We start from the raw sequence: 12,336 nt of genomic DNA, 5'->3' as shown, positions 1-12,336 counted from the left end.
TGGATATTTATTGATTCTTGTATTTTTAGTTGTATTACTAGTATTTTTAATTTTATTGCACATTCTACTCACAGAAAATGGATGATATTCGTCCATTGGGAGTTGAAATTGAGACTAAACGAAGATAGAGGAGAAATTGAGGGGTTTACATATATTTGTAAGGGTCGTTTGGTATGAGGTATAAGAAGGTATAAGAGTGGTATAAAAATTTAATGTCATCTTAATATACTGTTTGGTTAGCAAATCAGGTATAAGTTATCCCGGAGTTAATTTTAATACCGGGATAACCTATACCTTATAGAAGGTGGGGTAATTAGCACCGGTATAATTTATACATTCTTTTTATAAATTATGCAATTATCATTCTTAATATAATATACCAAATAATGAATAAACAACAATCACATTATAATTAATCCCAACATAACCTATACCGATATAAATCGTATTCCAACCAAACAATCCCGTAAAGAAATGGAAAGCGATAGGGGGGACTGGAATTGGAAACTATACCTGGCATAAAAACGATGCGACTCGATTTAAAATATACTACTCTTTTCTTTTTCGAAATGCAGAATTTTTTTAACGCAGGTGACTTGAATTGCCCTTTAAAATGAAAAAGTGTAGCTGGTGAAAACACTAAAAAAAGTGCTCCTTTTTCTGTTTCCGATCAAGTGGTAGTTAATTACGCATACGGCCGATCCATGGCGGGGAGGAATCCACCGCCGTACAGGCCAAGAGGGGGAGTCAACTTTTCTTCTTCTTCCAGATCCTTCCATCCTTCCCGCAACTCGACCAAAAATGTCAATTCAGAAGAACGGAAGAAGGCAAGCTCTAGCAATTGGGACAATAAAGCCGCCATTGATGGAGATATTGATGATATTCAGAATTTATCTCCCTTAGTTGGAACCTGCCCTTTCATGTGTCCTGGTATCACCTATTTCCTCACTTCTCCCCTTTCTGGGTTGACATATTATGCTTTTTTGTGTGCGCAAAGGTGGAATCTAACATATAACCTGGTACACAAACAAAAAAAAAAACCTTTCTTAAACTATGTTTGTATCAAATCAATAAATACATAAACTTTTAACTTGATTTAATTTATCACTTAACCAGGGGAAATTAACTGGGTCGTTGTAAACAGGAATTTTTTCTGCTTCCTGTAACCCATTGTTAGTCTAACTGGATAATATAGAAAATTTGAAGTATAAAATTTTATGAAGTATGTGTGTTGTATTTCTCTATCTGCGTTTGTGTTTGTATAAAGAGGTGCAGTTGCTACATTTAAATCCTGGTCCATGCAGGGGCGGATCCAATAGTGCGGAACCGTGTTCAATTGAACCCATAACTTTCGGTGCGGAGCATGAATTTATATGTAAAAATCAATTAAAATTGCAGCAAATAGTAGATATGAACTCATAATTTTAAAAGTATAATGGATTAAATACTAAAAACCTTAAAGGTTGAATTCATAAAGTTTAAATTTCAGATCCGCCTCTGGGTCCATGTGAACCTGCAACTTGAAATAAGTTGTCTTTTTCTTGGAAAAATAAATTGCAGTTGAGGAGAGGGAAAAGCGAGAGCGGCTGAGAGACTTAGCTGTGTTCGAGAGGCTATATGGAAATCCTGCCAAATCATCACCAAGCCTTGCTGTTAAAAAGGTAGTAATATTTTGGGTATTCTAGCGAGCAGGTGTAATTTCTTTACCCTTTTTGTTTGATCAACCGAACTCCAAGCATAGCTGGTCTAGAAAGAGGAAGGTTGGCAGGTTGATGACCAGTATAAAAGAATTTATCTATGATGAATCTTCTGAATACTAAAATAGCCAAATGGATACAGAGATTCTCATGGCCAACACTGGATTGGTATTGAGGTTTAGTTGATAGTTGAAATTAATTTGTTTGATTGACTGATCTTAACTAGCTCTGTGTTTCACTTGACAAAACATTTCTAGATTTTAACCAGCTTGTCAAAAATTGTGGAAACAGTTTAAATTGTAATAGCTCATCAAGCATCTAATGGCCCTTTTGTGAGCATCAATATAAAATAATGGATTAGAAAGTAAATGTTTTGATGTTCATTGATAATACAGGTGGTAGGACGTATTTTTGTTGCTTTTTGCGCCATAAAAGGTAATAGTTTGCGTGGACTGTCGTATAACAGTTTTATGACACTACAATGCCCCCCCCTCCCCGAAACTTTTTTAGGTAATGCTAAGTGACTATTCAGTTTTGAGGTTTTGTACGAGAGATGGTGAGTTGGTGAATACAACAAACGTAAAGCAACTCAATATAAGGAAGTAGAACAAGTTGGTGGCTTGTACAATATCAAACAATTTTCCCTACCATGCATTGACTAATTACTGCCAAATTTGTAGATATTTGTACAAAATGGTTAATGCCAACAAAGTCAAGCGCATTTCATCAAGGATAACAGAACGTGCTTGTTCCCTAGAAGTTAGAGGGCCTAAATTTTTTTTCTTTGAATTTGAAGGTAGAAGACCACCTGCTCCAACTTTCATGTGTAAGAATTATTGACGTTGTAGTCCATAGCTAAAAGCATCAAATTGAAACGCTACTCCATAATGTTGGAGAGGATAAAAGATCAACAAAATCGCTTAGGACAAAAGAAATTTTGTGCAGAAAGTTTCAAAAGGAACTGAACCTGCAATAAAATGCAGAGCTCTGAAGGGATGAACAAAGATAGATCACTGAAAATTCTCATTTTTATCATTTCAAAGTATACCCCAAAGCAGTATATTATAGATTCCAACAGCTGTTTCTTCTGCTATGTTTGAGTACAACAGAATTTTATTTCAATGGTCAAAAGGAATAATACATTCATGTCTTAAAAAAGTTCTGTATTTCCATTATAGCATATCTTTTCCATGTAGCAGTTAGTAGGTAATAATCATATTTTTTAAACAAAAATGTAATCAAGATGCAATCCTATCCCAGCCAAAAGTTGCTGGAGTTCTGAACATATGAAGTCCATATAAGAGTGACTTTTGTCCTGGCTGATTTGTCCCTGTGTGGTTCCCAAGGGTATGGCCTAGTGGTCAAGGAAGTGAATTGAGAACCATGAGGTTTCAGGTTCAAATCTCAGTGGAGGCAAAAACACAAGGTGATTTCTTCCCATCCATCTTTACTTTGGTAGACAGAGTAACCCAGTACCTGTGTTGGTAGGAGGTTGCAAGTACCGGTTGAAACTAGTCGCGGTGCGCGCAAGTTGGCCCGAACACCACGGTTATCAAAAACAATTTATCCCCGTGTGGGCGTGGCTAAGGTTCAAAATTGACTTGATGCATAAGTATTACTTCCTCCGTTTCAATTTAGATGAGGTACTTTGACTCAGTATGGAGTTTAAGAAAAAAAAAAGACTTTTCAAATTTGTGGTCTTAAAAGCTTAAGGGGTAAAAGCTTTGTGGGGCCATGACATTTGTGTAGTTATAAAAATTTCTCATTAAGAGTAAAATGAGTTAAATTGAATAGTTTAAAGTTGAATTATTTCCAATTGTAAAAATGTGTCATTCTTTGGAACGGACTAATAAGAAAAGTGTGTCATCTAAATTGAAACAGAGGGAGTACTTTTATTTACAGCATGGATAAACAATATAGGATTTAACCAGTCTTTCCTCTCCTCTAAATTTTTTACTCCTTTCCAACTTCATTTTCATTGTTGTTATACTTATAAGCCAAGTGTTAGTTGTGGCAGAAGTGATTTCAGAGTCTTTCTTATCTACTTTTGATACTTTGGTAAAATTTAATTCACTCTTCAGTCTTTGCACAATGATGGTTTATTGAATTTTTCACTTGTTAGTTCTGCAGGACTATATCCGGAAAGACTGTGCAAGATTCTGATGTGAGGCCTCTCTCAGTGTTGGAAGACACTTTAAATTATCTGAGTAACTTGCTGTACTCTACAGAGCATCCCTTTGAGGTGGTTCATGACTTCATCTTTGATAGGATGAGATCCATTAGACAAGATCTAAGCATGCAAAATATCGCTTGCAGTCGAGTGGTCTCTATGTATGAGAGAATGGTATGCTCATTTAATCAGATTATCTTATCCAAAAGAACTTGAATTAGATCTGAATCGTATATGTGTGTCTAGATACATGAATCATGATATGGTTGCATCTGAACATCCTACGGTTCCTGCATCTCAATCTTGTTTCCTCAAGTCTTAGATCCACTGCGAGCAAATTTTAACACTGCAGAAAGCAGAAAAAGATCAATAAAGGAACTTGAGAAGCTTGTAGATTGAATTCAAAAGATGAATTCATTTGATAATAAGAAGTGGATATGTTGTTAGATGTGGATGTTGTATCCCCTACTAGATACAATTTTTAACCAATTTATTGATACAAATTTAGACATTGGGCCACCTTAACCTGTTGGCCATGTTCTCCTAATCAATCCCCTAGTTTCTTGCATGTTGACTTCATCTGTTCCCAGTCTATTTAAGGGAACAACTGGATTTTGATGTAAATAGCTTTTGTAATTATGCACCCCTAGAGTGCTTTTGTTAATGATTTCGTTACCTCTTTCTAAAAAAAAATGGAACTTTTTTTTGTAAAGGAATAGAAGAGAAGAACATTTTTTTATAAGGTAATAGTTTCGTTAAAAAGGGCAAAAAATGTGCTCGTATACAAGTATACCAAAAAATAGAAAACCTTACAAAAAGAAATGGTTTTCTACGAAAAACACCCAATTATTTACACAAAAATAGGAACCTCGTGGGTGCACGAAAAGGAAATGAGGGGAAAAGGATATTCCTTAATTGTATGAAGTCTTTCTCTGCTCCTTCAAAAGCTCTCATATTTCTCTCCCACCAAATGGTCCATATAAGTGCTAGAGAAGCGACATCCCATGCCAGCATCTTTTCTTCCGTCTTCTAAAGGCCTAACAAAACATAGTCTGTGACTTGATTGCTGACATTACACAACACCCACCTCCTTATATTGGAATCTTAATCTAATACACCAAATAAGTATTTTTTTCTCTTCTTATAGGCTAAGTATTTATTTTTTTCAATGTAGAGAATATCCTCCTCATTCTATATATTAGGAGATTGATAGAGCACTTTAGGGAGAGAAAGAAGGACTTGCATAGGGCGTTTATCGACTTAGAAAAGGATAAAGTTTTGAGGGAGGTTTTGTGGAGATGTTTGGAGGCTAGAGGTGTACCTGTTGCCTACGTTAGGTTGATTAAGGATATGTATGATGGAGTAAAGACCCGAGTGAGGACGGTGGCTGGGGATTCAGACCATTTTCCGGTTATGATGGGGTTGCATCAGGGGTCGACACTCAGCCCTTTTTTATTTGCTCTGGCAATGGACGTACTGACGTGCTACATCCAAGGGGAGGTGCCGTGGTGCATGCTATTTGAAGATGATATTGTATTGATTGATGAGACGCGAGACGGTGTCAACGCGCAATTAGAGGTATGGAGGCAGACCTTGGAATCTATAGAGACAGACCCTGGGGCCAAGACAGAATACTTGAAGTGTAAGTTCAATGGCGAGACTCAAGGAAGGGAGGAGGGGGTGAGGCTGGACTCGCAGGTCATCCCTAGGAGAGTAAGTTTTAAGTACCTTGGGTCTATTATTCAGGGGGATGGGGAATTGATGAAGATGTCACACATCGTATTTGGGCGGGATGGATGAAATGGAGACTCGCTTCCGGTGTTTTATGTGACAAGAAGGTGCCACCGAAACTTAAGGGTAAGTTCTACAGAGTGGTGGTCAGACCAACGATGTTGTATGGGGCTGAGTGTTGGCCAGTCAAGATCGCTCATGTCCAGAGGATGAAGGTAGTAGAGATGAGGATGTTGAGATGGATGTGCTGGCACACCAAGTTAGATAGGATCGGAAATGAGGTTATTCGCGACAAGGTAGGTGTGGCCCCTATTGAGGACAAGATGCGGGAAGCGCGACTTAGGTGGTTTGGTCATGTGAGGAGGAGGAGCACATATGCTCCTGTGAGGAGGTGTGAGAGGTTGACAGTGGAGGGCCTACGAAGAGGTAGAGGTAGGTTAAAGAAGAGGCGGGGAGAGGTGATTAGAAAAGACATGATGCAGCTTCAGCTGGCCGAGGACATGACCATTGATAGGAAGGTATGGAGGTCGAGGATTAGGGTAGTAGAGTAGGTAGTCTAGAGTGTTCATAACAGTAGTATTGGCACGCAGTCTCGCTTTCTGTTGGTAGTAGGTTTTTATGACTAATCGTTGTTTTCTTTCATTGTTGATCATTTTACTATCTTGTTGTTTCTGCTTTTATATAACTCTTTGGTACTGTCCCTTGTCTATATTTTCATTAATGTGGTGCTTATGCTTTCCTGAGCTGAGGGTCTATCGGAAACAGTTTTTTTATCCTCACAAGGTAGGGGTAAGGCCTGCGTAAACACTACTCTCCCCAAACCCCACAATGTGGGATAATACTGGGTATGTTGTTGTCGTTGTATTCTATATATAACCCCCTTCTTTGGTAATCTTTGGTTTGGCTTGTTGTAATGACAAGGAAACATCTACTAGAAATATTCTTGTTATTGCTTCGACTCATATTCCCCAAGAAGTGAACATCTTATTTAGGAAACCAAGCAAATTATTTTTTTTGTAAAGATACTAAGCTTAAAATATTCAATTATTCCTTCTTTTAATATTAATGCAGAATGTTCAGAAATATGTAGCTCTAATATCGTTTTCTCCACAGGTTAAATTTCATATAATATCCCAGCATAAGCTTAGAAGATGTGGCGGTTTAAATATTTCTTCACTGTCATACCTCAACATGGAGCAGCTTACGAAAGCATTGGTGACTTTATTTAATCTTTATGAAGCAAATCGAACTTCAGAATCCATCTTTGAAAATGAAGCTGAATTTTTTTCCTTTTATGTACTTCTCCACCTTGATTCTAAAACCCAAGGAACAGTTAAGTTTTCATTTTTTTTCCTTCCTCTTTCTGAATTTATCATAAGATTGTGAATTGCAGTTAACTATCACCATTTTCTTTGTTCAATTTCACTAAACATTGTTCTTCTTGATTTGCAGGGGGAGACACTATCTTTATGGTTCTGCCGTGTTCCTTCTCACATTATGAAGTCAACAGAAATGAATTTTGCTCGGAAGATCTTGAGGTAGATCAAAGGCATTTAGTATCAATTGCAGTTGCTAGTAGAATACTTTTTATTTTTGTATATGGGAAGTTCCACCTTTTATTCTTATCTGTAAAATATTTTGTGACAGATACTTTAAATTGGGCTTCTACAAGAAATTTATCCATATAACAGAGTCCGAAGCATCCTACCTGCAGTATTGCATTATTGAACCTTCTATCAATGAGGTGAGTTCTTATATATCAGCAAATTTTATTTCTGTGGTATATGCTCTCTCATTTGTCTGATAAATATTGTTTTCACTCCTCTCCCACTTCTCGTTACTGTTGGAAGAAAATTGGGGTTTGATCCTTCTCCCACCATATAAGTCTCCTTCTTACTGAGAAGAAAACAGGAAACTGAGGCTTGTCTGAAATGGCATCCTTTAACTTCTAGTTTAAAGCATCTCTGACTAATGCTGGCATTGAGAAGCAAAATGCTCCATTTTTTAGTGATTTCACAATTTTCTCTACTTCGTATAGAATTCCCTTCTTAACTTTTTCTGCTTCTCCCCCCTCATTTTGTTTATGTTTTATTTTATGGATAAGTTCGATTCCCCTTAATCTGCTTCATTTGCGTTACTAAGGTTCGAGCACTAGCTATTTCCTGTGTGAATTACGGAGGATACAAGCTTCAGCCTTTTCCCCTGGCAGCTCTTTCCAAATTCCTAATGATGAAGGTAAAATCCTATCTCGTATTAAGGGTTTTGATTAGAAAAAAAAAGGTTCAGCTCTCCACATTCTGAATTTGGCTGCTCCAATGCATGGTTATTTAGGAATGGGAGTTAGAATCTTTCTGCAATGACAGTGGCCTTCAGACCTCCATCGATGAAGAAGGAAATAGTTGCTTGCCTACCAAGCAAACAACTCTTATCTATCCAAAAGGAGGGTTGCACAAGTATTATCCTCTGGAGTCAGAACGGTTCGAGAGGTGAGTCCTACAAATTTCTTCATTCATCCCCCTACAGGAACAATTAAAATCGTTAAAGCAACGCTGAAAGATCTTAGATTAGGAGAACAAACTTAAACACTCCTTCCTTTTGCGAAAGTAGGCTGGCTGTATGAGCTCTAAGTTGCCAGGTATTTTGAATATGTGGGGAGTCCAAGAACATAACCTTGTACTAGTGTGACAGGGACCAACTTCAGAGTAAATATGGAGCAATTTATCACTAAGTCAACCATCATGTTGCTAAAAAGAATTCTCATGTATGTATGTAGATGGATGTGTAATAAATTTGTTTTGCTTCTGGTAGCGAATGAAAAATACTTAAAGATTCTAAGGTGATTTAATTGGTCCTTTACTATCCAATGCCATGGCTGATTGGTCGATCTTCTCTGGCATTGATTTATTACTCTCTAGCAGTACATAACCCTTGAGGAATGGGAGTAACTGGATTTCCGGGCCATAGTGGTTACCTGCTCACTTGCTTTTGCTATACTCGAAATCAGTAGTTGACCAACATACATTTTTGAAGCACTTGGGATTTGGATCCCATCTGTTCAAGCCTTAGTGGATAGTATTACCTAGTACCTGCACTGGTGGGAGGTAGGAGGTATCCCGAAATTAGTCGAGATGCACGCAAGCTAGCCCGGACACTACAGTTATAAAAAAATTAATTTTTCACATTCTTACGAACAAATTGATTACTATATCTTGTTCCTAAGCTAAGAGCAGAAAGCAAAATTATTGCATTCTCGGAACTTGATGGTTGCTGCAGATACAGTGCAGGCTCCGCCAGCTAACTGCTAATTCAACCTATTTGTTTCAGGTTATCTGTTGAGCTGTAAGAGCTTTGATGGTCGAGACACGAAAAGTTGTGTGTGAAAATCATTCAATTTGCTTGGTCAAGCTAGTTTGAGACTTCAGATTCAGCATAAGAAGAGCTCTAGATCTAGTTTACGTGACAGTATTCTGATCTTCATACATACCTCATTTTGAAAGTAATGTGCATCACCAAAAGATCCTCAGACCATTCCATTTAGATGTGTTTTAAGGTTTGTATTTTGCATACTTCTTGAATTTAGTAGTCTATTTCTCTCCCTCCTCCCCCTTTCCTTTTTTCCCTCATGAGGCATTGTATCATAATTCCTGTCACTTTATGCCTTACAGAAAAGAACAAGAAAGAACAAAGTTGGGCGAATAGTTGTGCTTACAAATATGTTTCTTATACAAGAGTCTTAGTTGATGGGATAAAGATATTAGTTGAATTTACTTCTTTTTTTCTATGAACGATACCTGCGGGATTGGGGTCATCTAACGCCGCCGTGATTCTGTCGGACCAAGGTGTAAGGCTTTCATCAGACAAGGAGCTGTAGCACAGCGGCTATCATACGGCAAATAAACTCTTATTTTCTATAGTAGATTGTTAAGAAAATGAGAATCTTGTCATTTTAATGCCATTTTCTTAGCTCGTTGGACATATTTCTTGAATTAGTACAGAAGCCAAAAACTACGTAATCAATTATCAAGAAGGGGAGTGGTAATTTAAGCATAATTAGAGCTCGCTTTGATGTGGTAATTTAAGCATAATTAGAGCTCGCTTTGATCGTTTATACGAACATTTAGCATTAGAACCTTTTTACAGCTGGCTTTGATCGTTTGTATGAAACACATGGATACTCTCTCGTTTGTCTTATCCCTCCAAGTTTTTGATTCAAATCCACTATTCAAAATTGCCTATTGCACTCTCTTTTTCCTTATTTGCAGTCAATTGAGCAGTATTTGATTGGTAGCGGTAATGGCAAATGCTAATTTGCCATTCATTTATTGGCCGGTGCATTCACTTGGTAACTGTTTCCTTGTTCCAATGTTGTTTCGAAAAGATCAAGGTTTTTTCTTCGGATGGCAGAAGATCAAGTTAAGAAAGTGGGGCTAGAGTTTGTGGTCCTTTGGATATAGGAGTTTGAGAATAATTCTTTCAAAAAACGATGGATATAACGACTATGAGTGTCTCTTATTTGATTATGGGATCTGATATAAATTAAGAGTCCACCAACTGTGGTTCTTTATCAGTTCTCGTAGAACACACAATAAAAATTGCACGGGGCGCCCTATTTTGGTCGCTTTCATTTAACATATACCTATTTTTTAATTTTTTTTTAACTTGTACCCATTTTTTAAATAACTTCAGCCCTCTTTCTCTTTCTCCTTCTTCTTCTTCTTCTTCTCCTCCTCCTCCTCATTCTTCTTCTTCTTCTTCTTTCTTCTGCTGTTGTTGGTGTTGCTATGGAACTTCAGTTATGGGATGATTGCCATAAATATGTTTATCAGATTATTTTCTTGTGATATGACCTCGTCAACCGAACTTCAAGCTGTAACTATATTAGATGAGTAGATTCTTGGTGTATATGTTTGTTTGGGATCTTGGTCATTTGTATTTTGACCCTTGTATTATCATTCCCTTTTTTCTTCTTTCAAAGCTATGTAATAGTAAATTTAGACTACGTTACTTGTTGATGTAACCAATTAGTTCAGAGGCACGTTAGTTTCAGTTGCAAGATTTTTGTTGAAATTGGTGACTTTACTGATCAGTGAATGATGATGAGTTATTAGACTTGTGCATACTCTCGTTTTCTTTTCTTGTTGCATAATTACAAACAAAATACAGATGACCAAGATCCCAAACAAACATAAATAGTGCTGAAGTTCTTACAAATGAACTAAATAACTTCAGCTCTAGAGCTGAAGTTCGACAGTTACAAAACAAAAACTCGCTAGTTACAAAACAAAAACTTCAGCTCTAGAGCTGAAGTTTGCCAGTTACAAAAACAAAAACATCAGCTCTAGAGCTGAAGTTCGCCAGTTACAAAACAAAAACTTCAGCACACTTGCTACTTCAGGCCCGTCTACTAGAATGCTGAAGTTTTGCGTGATTGCCTTTGCTACTTCAGCCCCGTATGCTGAAGTTATGCGAAAAAGCGTGTACGCGTGCAATTTTTTTTTGCAAAGCTGGCACAAGTTAAAATGTGACACAAAAAGCGGGTATAGATGCAAATGCCCCGAACACACAACAATATTTACGTGGAAAACTCCCAGCTTACGGGATTAAAAATCACGACTTACACTAGTAGGATTTCAACTTCACTAACTGAGCAACTTTAGATTACAACCTATTGTATTCTAGGAATTAAACTCTTAATCTCTCACCTACTTGCAATAACTATATTGCAAGCCTCTTTGTAATAACTATATCACAAAGCTAATCACTTAACTAACTCTAGTCAACACAATCACAGGTTTATAGTTTAAAAGGTGTCCTACGAGATGCTTCTAAATAAGCTGAGTAGGAGTTACAAGTGAATAACATAAACAAAGACACAACAATACTAAGGACACACGATGTATTAAATGTTGGAATATGGTCCTTTGTTATGTTGTTGTTTTGTTCTTCAATGCCTTTGAGAGAATGAAGGCGGCTGCATACTGGAGAGTAAAATATGTTTTAGGGTTTGTAAGTATTTGTAATCTCTTGCCTCATGTTGGTAATGTATAAGTGAGGTCATCAAAGATGATACATGAGAGTGTCCGGTACACAACATGCTTCAATAGTGTTGCTGCACTATTGCATGTGCAGTGCAACAACTTTAACAACTGTAAGAGTTGACTGTACTGTGACCGGAGGAACTGATATCTATATGTTCCCTCTGCTGTTCCTTTAACTAATTTCATTGGAACTTGTGCCAGTCATTTGACTTGTTGTTCTGAGCACGGAGAGGCTAGTTGTATCATGTTCCCTATCTGGTTTTCATGTGAAGTTTGTTAAATCATCAAAACACAAAGACACATAACTTATCAATTTCTCTTTTTTGATAATGACAAACTTAGAATTGATATTCCTCCTGAGAACCGGATCTCCATATTGCTCCCCCTGCAAAATAGCCATATAGCCATATTCCCCCTGAAAACCTGTTTTCCCCTTTCAATTTTCTTCCCTCTTTTGGCATCATAAAAAGAATTATACAAGTAAACGCAAAAAGAAGTCCAGCAAAGTTAACTCATGCCACTTGTGTGCACACAACATAGCTAAAAACAGGACACAAGAGTATAACATGCATTAGAAAAAGGACTAAGATACTTATTAATTTAAGAAGAAGAAAAATAAGTAGCAGTACCATCATTACAAAACGTTCACAAAATAAACATTACTAGAGTACAGCAACTATAGGAACAAAGAACAAAAAAG

The 12,336-nt window shown here is 37.1% G+C and overlaps 1 protein-coding gene across 2 annotated transcripts; it reads left to right on the top strand.

Annotated features, from left to right (window-relative positions):
• Window positions 1-561: 561 nt before the first annotated feature.
• LOC107806530 (SAC3 family protein C-like) lies at window positions 562-9,341 on the top strand. Of its 2 annotated transcripts, XR_012693974.1 has the most exons (10): window positions 562-930; window positions 1,561-1,661; window positions 3,820-4,041; window positions 6,712-6,930; window positions 7,051-7,136; window positions 7,246-7,342; window positions 7,741-7,833; window positions 7,930-8,084; window positions 8,923-9,148; window positions 9,264-9,341. XR_012693974.1 is itself a non-coding variant. In XM_075219235.1 (9 exons), the coding sequence occupies exons 1-9, from the start codon at window positions 705-707 to the stop codon at window positions 8,939-8,941; spliced, it is 1,218 nt and encodes a 405-aa protein (XP_075075336.1). In that variant the 5' UTR covers window positions 562-704; the 3' UTR covers window positions 8,942-9,341. The 2 variants fall into 2 exon arrangements, 1 of the variants encoding a protein (XP_075075336.1); XM_075219235.1 differs by having other exon boundaries at window positions 8,923-9,341.
• The last annotated feature ends 2,995 nt before the right edge of the window (window positions 9,342-12,336 follow it).

Source organism: Nicotiana tabacum, chromosome 8 (assembly GCF_000715075.1).
Source record: "Nicotiana tabacum cultivar K326 chromosome 8, ASM71507v2, whole genome shotgun sequence".
NCBI classification, from domain to species: Eukaryota; Viridiplantae; Streptophyta; class Magnoliopsida; order Solanales; family Solanaceae; genus Nicotiana; species Nicotiana tabacum.
Note: the sequence above shows the minus strand (reverse complement) of the source record. Positions and strands in the feature narration are given on the sequence as shown.